Source organism: Erithacus rubecula (assembly GCF_903797595.1).
Source record: "Erithacus rubecula genome assembly, chromosome: 11".
NCBI lineage: Eukaryota > Metazoa > Chordata > Aves > Passeriformes > Muscicapidae > Erithacus > Erithacus rubecula.
The window spans coordinates 20138441-20157658 of record NC_136663.1 but is presented as its reverse complement, the minus strand read 5'-3'; the positions used below and the strand labels follow the sequence as shown (position 1 = coordinate 20157658).

Here is a 19218-nt window from a genome sequence, read left to right as displayed (position 1 = left end):
GGGTGTGAGCAGAACTTGCACAATGCACATCCTGTGTCAATGTGACTCTGCCCTGGGCACACACAACAGGTGGATCATTTTCACCCTGGGCTGTTCTCCAACCTCACTTTCAGAGCTGTGATCTCCACAGATCCCACTGGAACACCAACCTGGATGTCAGGAACTGCCACTGCTGACTTCAACACCCACGTCACCATCAAGTCCTGCCACTGGTACCAGTTCCCCAAGTCAGAATGGAGAGACCACACACCCAAAGCTCTGCTGCTGTCCCCAGACTCAGCCACTCCAAACTCAACCAAACAAAACCAGTTCCAATTCTGACAGGCAAGCACAGCCCATCACAACACGCCCAAACTTGAGCCAGCAGGAAAATTTCCTTCCAGGATAAAGCAAGGCTTGGGTCAGTGGCCACAGGGAACAAACCCTGGAGTAGACAGGAAAGCTCTGCTGTTTTGAGGGACACAGATCACAAAAAGGCTTTGTCTCATGTGACAATAATTAGAAAGGGTTAATTTTCTTTAGCAAGGTTCAAAACTCTGGAAAGAACAGAAGGTTCACATCTGGATGACCCAGCCAAATCCAGCTGCTTGTACTTGCACAGCAGTCTCCTAAAAGGCTCCAATGGCTCTGGAGCCTGTCAGGGCAATGTCCCATCCCTGCTGTTGCACAAACACTCCAGGCAGATGGTGAAAGACAAAAAACTTCTCATGTCTCACACTGTGCTGAAGCACAGCCCTCCCAGTGGTGCCACCAGGCAGAGGGTGCAGCCTACAGCTCACCAGAAGAACTAGGAGCTATGCTACAAGTAACTTTGTTATATATAGAAAAAGCCTGAATTGAGCACGCATTTTGCTGAAAAAACATGTTTGGTCCTCTCAATGTTCAACTCAAAACAACCAGGGGTGGAATGGATCTCTGGGTTAAGGAAAGCAGTAGGATAATACCTGAAGTCTCAGGGACCAGTTCCACAGAGAGGCAGGTAACCCACCTTCCCTTCTTGCTCCAACCTAACCACCACCAACCTGCACAATCCACACACAGGGCAAGGTGAGGGACCAAGCTTTCACATTAGGTGTAATAGAAAAACATTCTTTACTCTGCAAGTGTCTTTACAAATATATATTTATATATTTAAGCCCATTTCAGGCCATAATAGCCCATAAAAAACAACCAGTACCTTTTTGAACAAGAGAACCTGCAGGGCAGAAGCCTGAGGTGACAGACTCCCACACAGAGGCTGCCCTGGTGCTTCTCTGAAGGCCTTTAGTTAGCACATAAAACCATCTCAAAAATCCTTTGATGTGAAGGGAGGGGCACCATTCTTACCCCTCCTTCACCACTCTCTGCATGAGGTAAACTGGGATCACTTTTACATCATCGCTTTAGAAAGGTGATGTTGTATCCTGAAGACCAGCTTTTCCAAAGAACATTTTTGAATGGGTTAAAAAGGTAAGATGTGTGGATCCAACCATAATGTGCTGTTGTCTCAAAATAGAAGAAGTTGATACTAAAAAGCTATTCCAGATACATACAAGTACAAACACTAGAGCTGGTCAGAAAAATTCAGTTTCAACGTTTTTTTAAAAGCAGGGAAATTTTTCTGCAGTGTGGCTTTTCATTTCCCCTCTCCTCACTTTTCTACCAGTTCCACAAACCCTTCTGAAAAAAATCACATGTCTGTTGTCAGAGTGCAAAGTCCATCCAAATCTCGTGTTTCAGTTCACTATCTCTACACTTCACAAATCCTGATGGCAAACCAAAAGGTCTCAATTTAACTTAGCAAAAGTGATATCTAGAAAATATTCAACACCAAGAGGTCTTACAAAAAAACTTGAGACTACTAAGGCATTCTAAGGCACAGTGTTTTGGAAGAAGTGCTTTCTCCCTGTAGTGTTGCTTTATACACATCACGTGTGTGAGTCCGAGGGATGCATGGAGATCCTGATTCTGGGATGGCTTCTCCCAAGCAGGGAATTCCAACTGCTGCTGCTGGTTCAGACATAGGCTCCCAATGCTGCGTGAAATTCAGTGAGACATTGCACCAGCTGCTGAAACTTGGGTCTCTCCTCAGGATCTAGGGCCCAACAGCAGGCCATCACAGCAAACCTGAAACACAGAGGCACATGGAGCACAGGGGAATGTCAGCCAGGAAACCACAGCTCCAGCCTGAAAGGCAGAACAGCATTTGTCACTGGGAAACTGCCTGAGCAGCCAGAGACAGACAAGGAGCTCTGGATCTTATGGTTCATAATGCTGAACTGCTCCTTCCAAGGATGGACACCTGGAGTGATGAGCAAAGGGGCTGTCACCAGAAGTCCTGGCTTGATTTAGGATATAACCCATGGCAATCCAGGAAGGGGCTGTTATTACCTAGTTCACCAGAAATTGCTCAACTGCTATAAAAGCGTGAAATGCTTTGGGTTGGGAGGGACCTTGAAGATTATGCAGTCCCACCCCCTGCCAGAGGCAGGGACACTTTCCACTAGCCCAGGATGCTCCAAGGCCTGTCCAGTCTGTCCTTGGACAGGGCAGCCACAGCTTCACTGGGCAACCTGTGCCTCACCACCCTCCCTCAAAGGGAGGAATTCCATCCCAATATCCCATGTGACCCTGCTCTCTAGTTGCAGTGGGAAGCCATTCCCCCTTGTCCTGTCACTATGCCCCTTGACCCAAGTCCCTCCCCAGCTCTCCTGGAGCCTGTTTAGGCACTGGAAGGGACTGTAAAGTCTCCCTGGAGCCTTCTCTGGTCCAGGCTGAGCACTCCCAGCCTGTGTCCAGAGCAGAGGGGCTGCAGCCCAGCAGAGGCACTCACAGTTCATCGGGGCAGTTGATGGGCTGAGCTATTCGATAGCCATCCTTTAAATAAGCTGCCATCTCGAAGGGGTCGATGTCCACGTAGGGGGTCTGGCCCAGGGTCATCAGCTCCCACAGTGTCACCCCAAAGGCCCACTGCAAAGCAACAGTGCAGCATTAGCATCACATGCTGAGCACCCACAGCTCCTCCAGCCAGGGCACAAAATCAGCTCTAAGGCACATGACACACAGTAAGAAAGCTTTACATAAATGCTTTATATAACCACATTCAACATGGTGTGAACAGGCTAATTAAGAATCACAGAACTGGTGGTAAATTGCCCAGAGAAGCTGTGGCTGCCCCATCCCTGCAAATGTCCATGGTCCAGGGGCTTGGAGCAGCCTGGGTTAGTGGGAGATGTCCCTGCCCATGGCAGGGAGTAGGATCCAGATGGTCTTAAGGTGCCTCCCAACCCAAACCAGCCTGTGACTCTCTGAAGCTTAAAATATTACTGGACTAAGATATCAGTGCTATAAATCATGCATTTTTTAACATAACACTTAAATCTAACCAATACTGAACACTGAATGATTGTATAGTGGTATAGTATATAACTGATTGTACAGTAGTATATAATGATTGTATAGTAACATAGTATATAGTATTGCATATTATATAGTATAAAACTTATTTGGTCTTTTTACATTTTACTCCTTCAAAATGCCTCAAAAATCCTCAAAAAAGTCTGTGAAATTCAAAGGATCAGAAAGGCAAACTGAATGAAATTACAGTTTTTTGATTCCAAATCATCTGTATATTTGGAGAGTATGCTCAGGAACAGGACTCACAAAAAAAAAAAAAGAAGAGATTTCATCTCAGTAAACCTGACAGCTGGATCACAATTCAACACATGCAGTTGGAAACCTTTGCCAGAAGGAGCTTAAAGTGATGAAAAATCTATCAATTAATCCATGCACAAACTGAGTACAAGGAAAATGATTTATCTGCTATCCAGAGACCCAGGAGACTAGAGATGGGGCTGATACTGCACGTTCATGACTCACTACTCAAGTTACACATCATCATTCATTAAGAAGGGGCAGAATCCTGCAAGGCTCACACTATTCTTGTTTTAATCAAAAGAAATCCCATCACAGCCTTGACCCAAGCCTCAGAAAGGGATATTTTCATGTGGGAAGGGCAGAGGTACAGATGTGGCCCTGCCCCAAACAGCCACTAAAGAAAATAAAGCCCCTTTTTACCAGCAGTGGAGAGGAGTGCTGAGGGACAAATGATGGTCATGAAAATGAGAGTGATTCAAACAAAAACACTCTGGGAATACAGCTATTCTAATTCTATAGGTAGCTGCATAAAAATAGCACAAAAAGATGCAGAATTTCATGTTCAACAGCAGGGAAACCACAGAATTAAGATTCAGCAGGAATGGTGGTTTGTTTGCCTGCACTCTGGCTGACTGATAGAGCTGTTGGCAGGGGAGCAACACATTATTGGGAAAGTTTCAAGCCAGTGAACACATCTGAAAGAAAGTCATCCAAAAAGCAAGCCTGGAACACGTCCCATGGCATCTCTGCAGACACACTGTTTGTACCACACTTCATCACCCCTTCCCTGTTACATGCAATGGATCACTGGGTTTGTTCCTACCAAACCCACAAAAACATCTGACATCAGCTTTTTTGTGAAAGGAGTCCAGGTAGATGCAAAGCTGATATTTAGGGTACATGGTGTTTTCTACACCCAGAAAAATTCTTCACCTTTGAACTCTACAGAATTCAGATGGCCACGTGTCTGAAGTTAGAACTGGGTGTTAAAAGGTAGGTGGCATTTATCCCTAAGCAATGAAAAAAGGATTTCTGGGTTAAAATGGGTTGAAAGTGATGCTGAATTGCACTGGAGTTTTCAAATAAAGGTTACAATACTGATATTTACTCATCCTAATAAAATTCTGCAGTTCACTGCCACTGTTACATAAGCTTTGATTTCCCAGTCCTCACAAACAGCAACTGCTTTCACATTCCAGATTTCTTTAAAAAAGTAAAAATAAAAAACCTCACTATTTGATTGAGTTAATTTAGCTCTCTAAAAACATGCTTTTACAGGCAACTTCCCTTTCCTCTTCTGTCTTCAAGTTTGGTACAACACAAACCCCCATGTGTTTTTTAATGAATACACATGTGGAGTAAAACTGGCACCTTCCCTTCCTTCTTTTTCTTGTTGTTTACATGCTGCAGCACTAGTACAGAGACCATGAAGGAAAAAAAACCAACCAGAACTTCTCAAGTTTCCCAGACTGGCACAGACCACTGTCCTGGATGGGATGCATCTGAGGGAACAAGTTGAGGTCACTGCAACACTGCTATTATCTCTGAAAGGTCACCTCAACTGGGAGAGGTTCCTGACCACTGGAATGAAGGAATCCTCTGGAAGAGCTGGGCCACACAGTCACACACCAGCTCCTGCTAGTGTTAGGGAGCTTGTTATCCTGGAACTCACTCCCATGTGGATGAAGCACAGGGATGTCTGGGAATAGCCAGAGTGAATTTATAAAGAGAAGCTGTGCCTGACCAGATCTTTGCTGAGCACACAGAGCACAGGGTGAGCAATGGATGTCCAACTTGACTTCCAGAGGGAGTTCAGGAACTGCCCAGGCTCCCCAGGGAATGGGCACGGCCCCAGGGCTGCCAGAGCTCCAGGAACATTTGGACAGAATGGGATTGTTGGGATATCCTGTGCAGGGCCAGGAGTTGGACTGCATGATCCTTGTGGGTACCTTCCAACTTGGGATACTTTATGAAAAGCAGACTAGTCCCAGTGCAGCTCTCTGAATGTGACTGTGTTCCCTGCCAGTGCTACCAAGGGAACAGGGAGCCAGGGGCACTTTTGCTGTGCATGAAGGGCCTGACTGACCCCTGAACCATCTGCCATGAGCAGCTGATACAGGAGTGGGAGCAGAGATGCTGCTCTGAACAAGTCACTGTTACCTATCCAGTGCCATGATCCCCTGCCTCCAGCTCTGGGGTGCCCAGCATCAGAAGGATGTGGAGCTGTTGGGCTGAGTCCAGAGGAGGCCACAGAAATGCTCCAAGGGCTGGAGGCCCTCTGCTCTGGAGCCAGGCTGGGAGAGCTGGGGGTGCTCACCTGGAGAAGGGAAGGCTCCAGGGAGACATCACAGCTCCTTCCAGTGCCTAAAGGGGCTCCAGGAGAGCTGGAGAGGGACTATGGACAAGGGATGCAAGGACAGGAAAAGGGGATATAGGGAAGAAATTGCTCCTTGTGAGGGTGGGGAGGCCCTGGCACAGTGTGTCCAGCAGCAGCTGGGGCTGCCCCATTCCTGGAAGTGTTCCAGGCCAGGCTGGACAGGGCTTGGAGCAACCTGGGACAGTGGAAGGGGGTGGAATGAAATGGGCTTTAAACCGTTCTCAGATTCTGTGATTCTCCAACAGCTGAAAAAAGAGAAAAACACCAACAAAGCACATTTCCAAAACGTAAGGAGGGGGAAAGCTGACCACATCACTAGCACTGGAGAAGTCGTTGTTGAGCAGGCTCTCCAGGGCCATCCAGCGCACGGGCCGGTTCTCGTTGTCCCCCAGGCAGTGGTAGTCCATGGGGAACAGGTCCCGCGACAGCGCGTTGTCCGTGATCTTCACCTGCAGCGCCTCGTCGATGCTGCGCACAGACAGCAGACAGCTCACAGCTCTGCTCACAGCTCACAGCTCTGCTCACAGCTCACAGCTCTGCTCACAACCCACAGACAGCTCACAACCCACAGCTCTGCTCACAGCTCTGCTCACAGCACACAGCTCTGCTCACAGCTCTGCTCAGCCCCCAGCAGCTAACCCACACCCCAGCACTGGCGCTCTCCTGCATCAGGACACACTCACTGTGTCATTAGCAAGTATTATCACAGCACCGATTTGTTCTGATAACGGCGCTAGGAAAAATCAGCAGGCTTGATTAAATAGAACCAAATGTTTACAGGTGTGAAAAAATACCGTTAAAGCAAACAAGTAACTGCCTCAAGTTACTCCTGCTCTTTTGGAGATCCATTATCAGAGCAATTAAACACCTTGCAGCACTGTGGCAATGATGAGGCAACAATCTAAGCAAGAGCCAGTAATATCTTTAAGCAACCAGTACTCTTTGTGGTCCAAAAGTGTGTGTCCAATCAAGCCATCTGCTGCAAAACTGTTTATTCCCTCCACAAGAGATATTGATGCTTGTCAGAAACAGGGTACTAAGGGAAACTTACTTTAATCAAGAAAAGATGACTCAAAACAGTACAGAGAAACTGCCCCCTCTGGGATGTGATTCAAACTCTTTGAACTTAAAACTGTGTGTAATAAAATTCAGTGTTCTCATAAACAGCTGACTTCAGAATATGGCAAAGATGTTGGCTTCAACATTGTATGACAACAATATAGAAGGAACATTGAGTTGAGAATATGGTAACAAATTGTTTTTTGCTGTCATCTCATCTTGCCAATTATTTCTTCATTTTGATGAGAAAAATGAAATATAAATGCTCTGTGTGTTTCCCTCTTTACTATCTCAGATACCTTTTTATTTATTTTATTTCTATGCACTTCCAGGCCTCAAAATTTACACGCCAGGAAATTTCCTATCTAGTAAATTTTAAGAATTCAGAGAAATTCCTAGAAAACCCGTTTGAAAACAACTTCAATCCAAAGGGCAATTCCGCAGTGATTAGAGAGGCCTGACTTGTGTAATGCTCATGTCCACTGTAATTGGCCATGGGCTCATGAGACCAAAAGCATTTCCTCCCTTAAACCTGCCAAGATCACTGGAATCCTGGCTCCCTGCCTAAAATTAGGACACGGGTCTGATGCACTTCCCAGCTTTCCACCACCCAGAGCAAACGTGGGGAACAAAGAGGGGCAGGTGGAATAAAGTTCTTCAGGGCACCTTGGCTACTGGCACCTCTTTCTCTTTCCAAACATAAAATTCCAGGTGATGTCCCTGATGTTTGTGAGCTCTGTCTCCTCTGGTTCCACTTCCTCTTCAGTGTGCTCACCAGTGACAGAAATTGGGAAGAGAATCTGTCAGGAGCCCCATCACACTGAGCATATTTACAGGCACAAGGCAGAGACGGTGGTCACTGAGTGACTGGGTTCCTAGGAGGCCACCAAACACCTCCATCTCTACATTCTGGAGTGCATTCCAGCCTGAAGATGGTCTCAAACCCCTCTCTGGCATTCCTGCCATTCCAGAGCACATTTGTACCTATCCATCACTTGCCAACTAAGAATTCTACCAATAAACAAAGTCTTTAACTCCGTTTTTAAGGAGAAAAAACGAAGAAAACTAACTTTAAACAAAAAATCTATCAATCTGTCAAAGATATTCCAGGTTTTTATTAAAGTTGAAGGGAAGCTTTAATTCTTTTCAAGCCTTTGAAAAAGTGATAGACAAAAAGCTGAGGCATTTCCAGAGAGGATGCTGTGCATCCTTTAGAACTATGATTGCTGGTTAACCTCACTTTGGAGGAAAACAACTTCACTGACTACAGCAGTGACCCCAAACCTGCATTTTGAAGGGGAGCTCAGGCTGAGAGCAGGGAGCTGCAGCTGCAGAGGGGACAGTACTTACACACAGTTCCTGGCAGCCAGGTCTTTGTGGATGACCTCCCTTCTGGCCAGGTAGCTCATCCCACAGGCGATCTGGATGGCCATGTGCACCAGATCCTGCTGGGAAATCGCCTGCAAAGCCCAGAGCAGCCATCAGCCCAGCACCTGCAGGGTCACTGGCTGTACTGTGTCCCTTCCCTTCCCTTCCCTTCCCTTCCCTTCCCTTCCCTTCCCTTCCCTTCCCTTCCCTTCCCTTCCCTTCCCTTCCCTTCCCTTCCCTTCCCTTCCCTTCCCTTCCCTTCCCTTCCCTTCCCTTCCCCACAGACACAACCCCTATGGACACTCATGATGATGCCTTACTCTAAATTTTAACTGTTTTGTTGTGCCAAGGGAAAATACTTTCATCCTGCAAGTGCCTCACTCTTTGTACCTACTTATTCTTTGATTGGAAGTGGACATAGGCAAAAATTGTCCAGTTCAGCCCTCTTCCCACACCTTTTTCACTTTGCTTTCCTGGAAACAAGCTCATTTCCAGGCAGCAGCACAGTCAAAATCCTTGCTGCTCTCCAAAATCAGTATCAAAGGCTGTTGCTTCAGCTCCTTTTGCAACTTCACAGTTCCACCACAATTAAAATCTTGCATGTATTTATAGCTTGTGATTCCACAAGTAGTATCAGTACATCTGAAATTTCTCGATACATAACTTTCCTTAACTTATTCCACAATTTTCTCTATTTGTTGGTAGAATTTTAGGATGCATCAATTGAGCTCCTACCCTAATGAGAGCTGACACAGCTTCCTGCCCTCTGAACACCCAGGATAAACAGGCAGGAATGCTTTCCTGGTGGGAATCAAGGTAAACACTTGCTGGGGAGCCACCTCTGCAGTTCTCCTGCCATCACACTGAACAGGAGAGTGCCACAACCCTTCCTCTGGTGACACAAACCCAGGTGCCAGAGCAAAGGGAGGTTTAATGGGCACAAAGTCCCATTAAACATGCCCAAGGGTACCTGAGGATTGTTGGCCTCCACCAGTTTGCACTGTCTCAGAAAGAGTTTCAGGTTCCCCCAGTTCATGTAGGGCAGCAGCACCATTGGTTTCTCTCCCTCCTCTATACAGACATGAGTGATAGGCAGCAGATTCCTGGAAGACAGAGAAATTCCTAATGTTATGGAACTGAAACTTGATAAAAATACTTTTGATACTTACTCCTAAAAAGTATTCCTGTGGCTGCCCCATCCCTGGAAATGTCCCAGGCCAGGTTGGATGGAGCTTGGAGCAGCCTGGGACAGTGGAAGGTGTCCCTGCCCAGGGCAGAGATGAACTCTAAGGTCCCTTCCCACCAAACCACCCTGGCATTCCATGATTCTACAGAAGTGTTGCTGAATTCCCAAACACAGAGCTTCCTCTACCCAGGGAGCTTCAGCCCAGGTACTTCCACCTCACAGTGACATGGATTTGTCACCAGCCCTGCCCGCCCTACCTGTGGTGAAGCCCTCTGAGTTTACAGCTTTCTGTCAGCATCATTGTCACCTGCACCTCCGAGGCTTGATCTGGGGGAAAAAGGAACCACACATCAACTTTGGAAACAAATCAACATATTAATTAAAATTCAGTCCAGCTTTGCAAGTCACTTGAGGTCATTTGAGCAAGAACAGAACTTGTTTGCCTCCTTTCTTAAAATGGCACTTAGGAAAAGCCCTGAAGTTCAAGGCCAAGTTCTGAGGCTCATTTCTGCTTAAAGGAGTGGGGTAAAGCCCAGAAAGGAAATCAAGCACTTTCCAGGTGCTGACAGGCTGCACTTCCTGGAAGCTTCTGGGCAGGCACAAGCTGGCTGCACAGGGCAGTGTGGTCCCATCCTGCACAGCACTGGTGCCCACAGAAGCTGTGGGATGTGCCAAGTGTTTCCCAAGCATGAATGCACTCCAAGGACACTGCTCTGCTGCAGAGTTTCCACTCCAGGTACAGCTGTGTTTACTGCCACATGGCTGGAGGCTGCTTATGTCTAGATTTACTTATTTCCTTGCTCTCTGCTTGACACTTGACTCTTGGTAACCTTAGAACTGTTTGCTGTTTCTTCCCCCACCTTTAGAAATGAATAAATAAATGAAACCACTGCTGTCAGCTAAAATTCAGGCACCTGTGATAACTCCAGTAACCCACAGCAATCAAAGCATCTGCTGGGCAGAAGCACAAGTGGTACCTGGAACCCCTTTCCTACCACTATTTTTTGTGTATTTGGTTTCTTTTCCCCTTTTGGTGGCAAGAACCTCCAGAGAAGCTTAAGGAGACATCAATGAGAGCTCTCCCAATCCCACCCTCCTCCCACCTGGGAGCATTTTCTGTTTCTCCCTCATGCTGGGACTAGTTCTGCAAGGAGTTGGCACAGGAGAGCCCAGCACAGCCCAAGGAGCTCTCCTTGTTGCATTAGGGGGAATTTACATGTTGTGGATGAGTCAAAGCCAAGGTTTTACTGCCCTGGGAGAAATGACAGGCAAAAACATCCTCTGCTCTCTTCCCTCCTCCAGGGTCTGATCCTACTCCTGTACAGCCCTGACACCCTTTCCTAAGTGAGCCTGAGCCCTGCAAAAGAAAATGTGACTCTGGCTGAATGAAGAGTGATGAGAGCACTCTGGAGAAGCTCAGAGGTGCCACTAAATTAGTGACAATTATGGCTATATTATGGGATGCATCCGACAGTGCTTTTGGGTCCATCACTACAAGGATATTGAGGGGCTGGAGTGTGTCCAGAGAAGGGAACAGAGCTGGGGAAGGGGCTGGAGCACCAGGAGAGGCTGAGGGAGCTGGGAAAGGGGCTCAGCCTGGAGAAAAGGAGGCTCAGGGGGATCTTGTGGCTCTGCACAACTCCCTGACAGGAGATGACAGTCCAGGGGAGTTGGGCTCTGGGAATAGGAACAGGAAGAGAGGAAACAGCTTTGAGTTGCACCAGGGGAGGTTTAAGCTGGATATTAGAAAATATTTATTGACAGAAAGGATGCCAGACACTGGAACAGGCTGCCTGGGGCAGTGGCAGAGGATTAAAATCTGTGTGGATGTGGCACTTGAGGACATAGGTCAGTGGTGGCCGTGGCAGTGCTGAGGGAATGGCTGGACTCAATGGTCTTGGAGGGTTTTACCAACACAAACAAATCTATGATTCCCTTCTATTTGATAACAAGTATGTGTGGGGATAGTGTGAACAGGTTCTAGCAGTGCAGGAGACACTGAAGCCATGGCCAGCTGAAGTCTCTGGTTTGCACTCCAACAGAAGCACGAGAAAGAGAAGATCTTAACCCTGTGGGCTGGACACTTGATGAATTTGATTATCTTTGAGACAGTTGCAAAAGGCTGGGAAAGTGTAAAGGAAAACTAAGATCCTATGTTAAAATGAAGTTACACAGCCCTGAATGACTGAATCATACAGTTCTAAAAGCCAGCATAAAAAATGGAGGTGGAAAAGCAGATAGTGAGAAGTCAGAGGAGCAGGTTACCTGTACAGAGCTTCAGGTGTAAAAGCAGTAATTACAGGGACCAAAGACCTCAACCTCTTCACCCAGCACATGATGAAGGCAGGAAAGAGATTCCTGGGTGTGAGTTTAAGCTGATTAGTTCCTCACACACTCTCTGGCCCTGTGCTTGCTGAACTGGTTTGCTTTTAATTATAAGAGCCACCAAGCAATAATTTGAAGCTTTAAATCAGAGATTGTTTAAGAGTGGATTTAAAATCAACAGAACGAGTCAGGCTGGTTTGGCCAATGCACCCATTCATCTCCTCTTGGTGACTCTTCTGCTGATGCCTTTCCCTTTCCAGCACTCAGGGAAGTTTCCAGCAGGTCACTGGGAGGTTCTGGTGTTTTCTCTCCACGTTATAGTGGTTGAGCACCCAAAAGGATGATTGACTCCCAGGCAAGTATATACGGAAATTGAAATCTTATCTCGTGGAACAGTCCCACCATCTATATTGTGTTTGCTTATCAATATTATTTCCTTGTTTTCTGCCTGGAAAAAAACTTACCCAGCACCAACAAATTTAACAGACTCAGAACAAACAATAGTGTTCAAGGCTAATCCTCCCCTAGTTGAGATCAGTGCCAATTTAGAACCACCACACAATTTGATTATTGTGGGTTTGCACTAGATATAATTCAAAACACAATATTAATCACCACTTGTTGGAGTGATTCTTGTCAAAAGGGGAAAAGAACACCAAAATACTGCCACTGCAACAGTCCCCACTGCAATCAGGCTTCCTTTTAAGGCCATTTTCATCAGTTACAAAGGAAAAAGTTCAGTTAAACAAACTCTGTTACATTTAGTAGACTATAACTACTTCTGGGCAACAAACACGCACATCTTCAGAGACCAGGACCAAGGTGATTTTGGCAATATTATATTTTTTGTTGTGAGTGCCTGGTGAAAGTGACCATCCTGTACTGAAAATCCCTAAAACCAACCCAGCAAAGCCATCATTTCTAGTTTTGATAAGAGAAACAGAATCCCAGAGCCAAGCCAGTGATAGCTGTGCCACAGCAGACACAGCCTGCTGAGACATTTTTCCCAGGACATACTGAGAGGAATCCTACAGATTTCATCTTCCTGCCTGGGCCAATGTATAATCCCAAATTCCCCAAACTGTGTCAATCCCTGAGTGCTACACAAAAGCACACACACTTTGTTTTCTTCTCAGAGCTGTTTGTGCAGCCACTCAAATCAGGAGAAGGATTCTGTCAAACCCAGGGGATGCCCAGGGGGTTTTGCTGCTCCTTTTGTCTGCCCTGCATCCATGAAGATGTTGGATACCAGCACAGCCACACACACAGCTAGAGGGGAAGGGAGGGGAAAGCCTCCCACAGAGCCAGAAACCTCTGAAATTACAACAGCTACTTGGAGACACAACTGAGGAGGTCACAATCTCCCATTTATTAAATTTGGGCACCAGGAACAGCCCTGAATTTGAGTGCTCCAGGGCAAGGCAACAAGAGCTCAACTTCCTCAAAGCCCAGCAAAAAGCTAAACTGAGGTATTTGTGATTAAGAACATGTCAGTGCTCAGCCATGAATGGAGTTGCAGCTGGATAGTCATGAGGAGCAGCCAGCTTTCCATAAGGTGATCATGCACCAACAGCTGAGAAACCAAAGAGCAGCAACTGCAGGTGAGTTCAGAGGAAGATTTAACACTCAGAAATATTCCAGGTGCTCAGTTAGGACCAACTTTCAGAAGGTGCTTAAAACCAAGACTGAGATAGATGTAAATGCATTCCAGAGAGAAAGATGCTCTCCCAAGTCCTGGTTTTACCCAAAAGCCTGGCTGTGAAAGCTTGCCCTGAGGCCCAGGACAAAAACAAGGCAGGATTCCAAGCTCTGATGCAGGTTTATCTCCTGATATCACAGGATTTGTATGCAGCCAGGCACAATGGGGCTCCAGGCACTGTTTATTTTACAGAAGAGGCTGATCCCTCTGTGCTGGGACCCTGCTCTGGGGAGAAAAAACACCTATTCAATTTTTACCAACTTCTCAAAATCCAGCTGCAAAAATGTATTTTAAAATCTTTTTTTCATTATCATTCATCATCACAGGAAGTTCTGTGATGACACTAAATTAAAGGAAATTGCCTGCTCTGAGACCAAGCACTCATCAGCTGCAGGGCACCAGGCTCTGCTTCACCAGAAGTCACTCCACACCCCAAAGGACTTAGCAGAGATGAAAAGCAGCAATTACCTGGATATTGCAGAGGGGAACTGATTAGCTGGATGCTTTCATGAGTCACTTTTTAAGTCAGACCTCCCAGAACCTCAAAATAGCAAAGCACAGCTTAAGAAGAATCACAGAATCCTTTAGGTTGGAAAAACCCTCCAAGATCATGAAGTCCAGTTGCTGCCAAAGCCACTCCTCGCCCGTGCCCCCAAGTGCCACCTCCACACTGGGGACTCCACCACTGCCCTGGGCAGATGTGCCAGGGCTAGACAGCCCTTTCTGGGAAGAAATTATCCCTGATATCCAACTTAAACTTCCCCTGGGGCAACTTGAGGCAATTTCTTCTTGTCCTGTTCCTAGTTCTCTGGGAGAACAGACTGACACTCACCCCACCCCAACCTCCTCTCAGGCAGCATCATAATTTAAAATACTTCTGATTGTAGAATGGTCACTGAAATCTCTTCAGAAGACAAAGCAGATCCATGTAACCACAACTTTCAAAATTGAACTGAGTCACATTTTAATCCTCTCACAGCCTGCTATAGGCAGTAACAGCAGATTCTCTCAGCACTCCTGTCAGAAGCAGCTCTGCAAATGCTACATCCAGGAGGTCCAAGGCTTCTAATGAATGTTTCCAACAGCATATTTAAGATGATGTTTTACCTTTTCTCATCTTTGGACCATCTGTAATGGCTTGTTCCCCTGTGAACTTCCTCCTGTTTCATACTGCAAGGTAATACTCCCCCACATCACAACACTTGCACAGCCCATTTCCTACACACTTGCCTGTTTTCACAAGCTTCTATTACCCTTATTATTTTTCAGCCCTGTGGGCTTTGCCAAATATCCAGTTCCAGTTATGGAAGGGTGACAGGCACACAGGCAGGCACAGAGTGTGGCCACAGGAATTGAGAGTGCAGGACCAGAGCAGCTCCAGGTGATAAATGCTCCCAGTATCAACACATCCTTGTTAATTACTGCTGCTTCTGCAAGGCAATTAATTAGGTAAAAGTGCTCCCAAGGCAGAATTCTACCCCAGTTCAAAGAGAATGCATGCCTGAGTATTGCTTTAACCCTTCTACACAAGTCTTTGGAAGAAATTCAAGGCTGTGCTCACATCTGTTGCACAGGACATTTTTAATGCTCCTAGCAGGTAACTTTCACAATTTTCCTTCACCAGAAGGATGCCAAAGGAATGCAAGGAGTCATGATCCAACCTGCTTTTTCATAGGCAGAAAGGAAAGGACACATAAAAAAAACCATTTCAGCTTTAAAATTTCCAGAGGCCCCAGGCAGGGCCAAGTGGAGCATCTGATGCTTTCTCTGCCACAGACTGAGCACAGGACACCTTGCTCCTGGGAGGTGTTCAGGTCATCACTTCCACACATCTCCTGCTTTCCAAGGCAGCCCTGCATCCTACAGAATTCCAGTCTCCTGTGCAGGTGAGACAGGCACTCCACAGCAGGAGGAAGTTACAGCACAGGACATCACACTTACCACACTCTGCTAACATTTCCAGAGAGCAGGATTTCTCTTCCAGTCCTGGTATCCAGGCACCGAGTATCAACCACATGAGTTTATTTTGCAAAGCAAGGCAGCTCACAGTGACAAATCCAAGCTTAATTTTAATAAATCCTGGCAGGGAGCTGACATGACACTGCTAAAATAGGGAATGCTATTCTGGTTTTCCTACATTACAAATGCACATGGCAGCTTTAAACCACAGAAAAGGGCAGAGAAAAGCAGGATTTGGGGATAGTCTGAGTTCCCTGTGCAGCAATAACACCAGAATCCAAGAAGCAGCAGCAAAGAGGAGGAAGTAAAAGGCTTTTGGCTAAATAATCTATTTAACTCAAAATGAATTTAAAAATGTTAAATAAGTGCAAAGTGAAACTGGGAAAGTGAGATGACTGATGTCATGGTCCAAAGGTCAAGGAGCAGCACATAATAAAAGTGATGTACAAGTAGACATTTTAACTGTATGTAAATTAAAGTGTCCTGCAGGTGAATATTTTTTCAGCACATGGAATAATAAATCTTTAAGTTATGCAATACAATACTTTGGAAATTATCTCCTCAGTATTTTCTGCAGCATATTGTACTGCTTTATGTATTTCATGGTATTTTCTTAAAGAGCTGGGATTAAATAACAAATCAAGTGCATTTTTAGGCTGATATTCAGAAATTTGCTATTTATCTCCAATTCTTTACATTCAAATATCTTCCTTTATAAAGATACTGAAGATTTCAGTTCAGATGAGCAGTAGCTCTTGGTTTTTTTCCTTTGGGATAAGCTATACTCTTCAGAAACAGGATCTTGCACTCTGATTTTGGGAGGTGAAATACTTTGAACAGTTAACACAGGGCTGCCTGTCCACACTTAAATCCCCTAACAGTGCCTACTGCTTTCTCCTGCTTGGCATGGCCTGAATTCTCAGGATTTCTATTTCTACACTTGCATGATGTCCTAAAGGGTCACCAATCTTGCAATCATGGAATGGTTTGGGTTGGGAGGAATATTAAAGTCCATGTTCCTCTACCTCCTGCCATGGGCAGGGACACTTTCCCCTAGATCATGATGCTCCAAGCCCTGTCCAACATTTCCAGGGATGAGCCATCTCTTCTTAACTAGATTAGCAATTAATTTATCTAAATAGTAAAATGTCAGAGATAGCCAAGAATGCTGAAAGTCTTTTAGTGACCTAAGATGACAGAACTCAAAGGTTTATTAAAAGTTGGTAGAACAATAAAGTTTAAAGAGCTGACCTTTGTCAACACTAGCCTTGTTTCCAGTGCTTTCCACGGGTGGTTTGTTTCCAAACACTCCTTCCTTGTACACCAGAAAAATGTTAAGTGGTTAGAACATGAAATGGGAGCAGCAGGGTTATCTTGAACAGCACACTGGGTTGTTTTTACCAAAGTGTACCTTGGCCAGAACATCCTAAATGAGTCAGGGCTCTGCACAGCTCACCCTCACTTCATATGTTCCTGGAATAACACAATTCTATTTGTTTCGTTAAGAATTTTCTCCTTCACAGGAAAAGCACCATTAAACAATGTGTTCTTTAAATCAAAGGTGAAATCTGTGTGTTTTCTTCCTCCTCTGACATCAGATGATTTAAAAGATCCCCCAGAAAGGCTGAAGGGATCTGTTAAACCCTTGCAAGAGATGCAATGCCAGCTTGGGGAAACATGCCATCAGAGACATTTCCAAAACTGAGAGGGATTGGAAGCCTCTGATTGGAAAGTGAAGCATTTCACCCTCATAAACACAATTTATCTGTAAAACAAAAAACACAACAAAGAAAGCAAATGCCAGCTAAAAGTCTCTCATCTTTCTAACAATGAACTTATCCAGGTTGTGTTGATCCAAAGATTCCAAAGTCCCAAATATTCTAGATAACACATCCTTGCTCTTACTGGCAATGACACACATCCTCAATCTTCACCAGTGTCTGTTGGAAGACAGAATGAAGGCAAATTTTCCACTGAAATGTCTGAGTGTGAAAATAACTGACTTTGAGCACCTTGCCCAGCAAATGAACACAGTGCAAGTGTGAAGTGCAAAGACAACACAACAACTGCATGACCAACATGAAGGATGTAGGACACTCTGAACAACCTTTTCCCCAGAGACTGGGATCTTGGTAATCTGAAGTTATTAGAGCTTTCAGAAAGTCAAGAGAGATCAATTTTCCTTTTAAGCTCTTCTTGGCTCAAGGCACTGTACATATCAGAAGGCTCAGACACCCAGACACAGATGATACAGCATTAAAAAAACCTTATAAACTCATTTCATGAACCTGCATGTAGAAACTTTGTCACTGCCACAGGCATGTTACAACTTTCTCCCTGGAGTCAACTGAAGGTTCATGAAAGAAAAAACTCTTTTAAGGATCTGGAGTGAAACCCAGGGATGGGTCCTCCTTCAGCCAGTCTTTGTAAGATATGTGGTGTTGAGACTTCAAGAGAAGCATCTCCAGCTTTTACACCCCATCAGTTTAAGAACTACAGAACAAGTAATCCCTGAATCACTTCAAAAGTACTTCAGTAATTTCATGAAGTGTTCAAATGAAAGATCCCAAATTCTGTGGTGGATGAGAAACCAGTCAGATCATGTTAAACAAGCACACTTCAACCTATACAGCCCCTGCACTGATACTGCTTAATCAGGCTCAAACTTGCTGTTTGACAGTCTGACCTAATAGTTCTACCCCATCTTGAGCCAACAGGGAATACAGAATATTCCAGGAAACACTCTGGATGGGCTCTTCCACCTCTCAGGCAGGTACAGGCCATCTCAGTTTTCATGTATTACTGACTCCTTTAGGAGCAGATCACTTCAGGAGGGGAACAAGCACAAAATTCAGGGAAATCCAGGGATCCTGTTTTCACTGAGCACTCTCCTGGTTTATTGCAATGCTCTGCATCCCCTAAAACATTGGGGAAGGAAAGTGGGAAGGGCTGCTGCAGTTACTGCAGTCAACTACCAGTGCTTTTGATCCTTTAGGGGCAACTGTCAACCATTGGGAAAGAATATGGGGAAGAGACAAACTGACAAGGCTGCAATCACTCCCCCCAGAGCAGGAAATACCCAGAGATGTAATTATTGCCTAATGAGCACCAACAGCCATAAAATTCACCTTCTCCAGCACAGGAAATGGGAAAACTGACAGCACATTCCCTAGCCACATGACTGGAAATAACTCTCTTGAAAGGGTATGGATGCTGCAATACACTGACAGCTGAAGGAGGGACACAGGAAAAGAGATCCACTGTGACAGGCACTTAGGACATGATTTTTCTTCATGGATTTTCATTGAGGAACCATTCCTTGAACAGCACAACCTTGACACCTGCCTGACTGGCACAGAGCTCTTCTAACAGCCCACAAACCAAGGCTCATGGCTCATCTATAATACTTGTAGGGCTGAGGAGTTTTAGCCTGGAGAAGAAAAATTCCAAGAACATCCTTCTGTGGCTTGTGGATTGTAAGAAAGATTGAGACAGGCTTTTGATCAAGGCTTGCAGGAGTAGGACAGGGGCAACAGTTTTAAACTGGAAAAGGGTAGATTTACATTGGACATAAGGAAGCCAATTTTTAAAAATTTATTTACTTATTCT

At 45.4% G+C, this 19218-nt stretch overlaps 1 protein-coding gene across 1 annotated transcript in view; it reads right to left on the bottom strand.

Moving 5' to 3' along the window:
- Window positions 1-1104: 1104 nt before the first annotated feature.
- The window catches only part of RYK (receptor like tyrosine kinase), a 51907-nt gene continuing 33793 nt past the window's right edge, over window positions 1105-19218 (bottom strand). The window contains exons 10-15 of the mRNA XM_079315368.1: window positions 9884-9953; window positions 9411-9543; window positions 8423-8532; window positions 6322-6481; window positions 2813-2949; window positions 1105-2106 (exon numbers count right to left, since the gene is read on the bottom strand). Coding sequence (XP_079171494.1) covers window positions 1995-2106; window positions 2813-2949; window positions 6322-6481; window positions 8423-8532; window positions 9411-9543; window positions 9884-9953 — 722 coding nt within the window. The 3' untranslated portion in view covers window positions 1105-1994. The remainder of the gene's footprint in view (window positions 2107-2812; window positions 2950-6321; window positions 6482-8422; window positions 8533-9410; window positions 9544-9883; window positions 9954-19218) is intronic.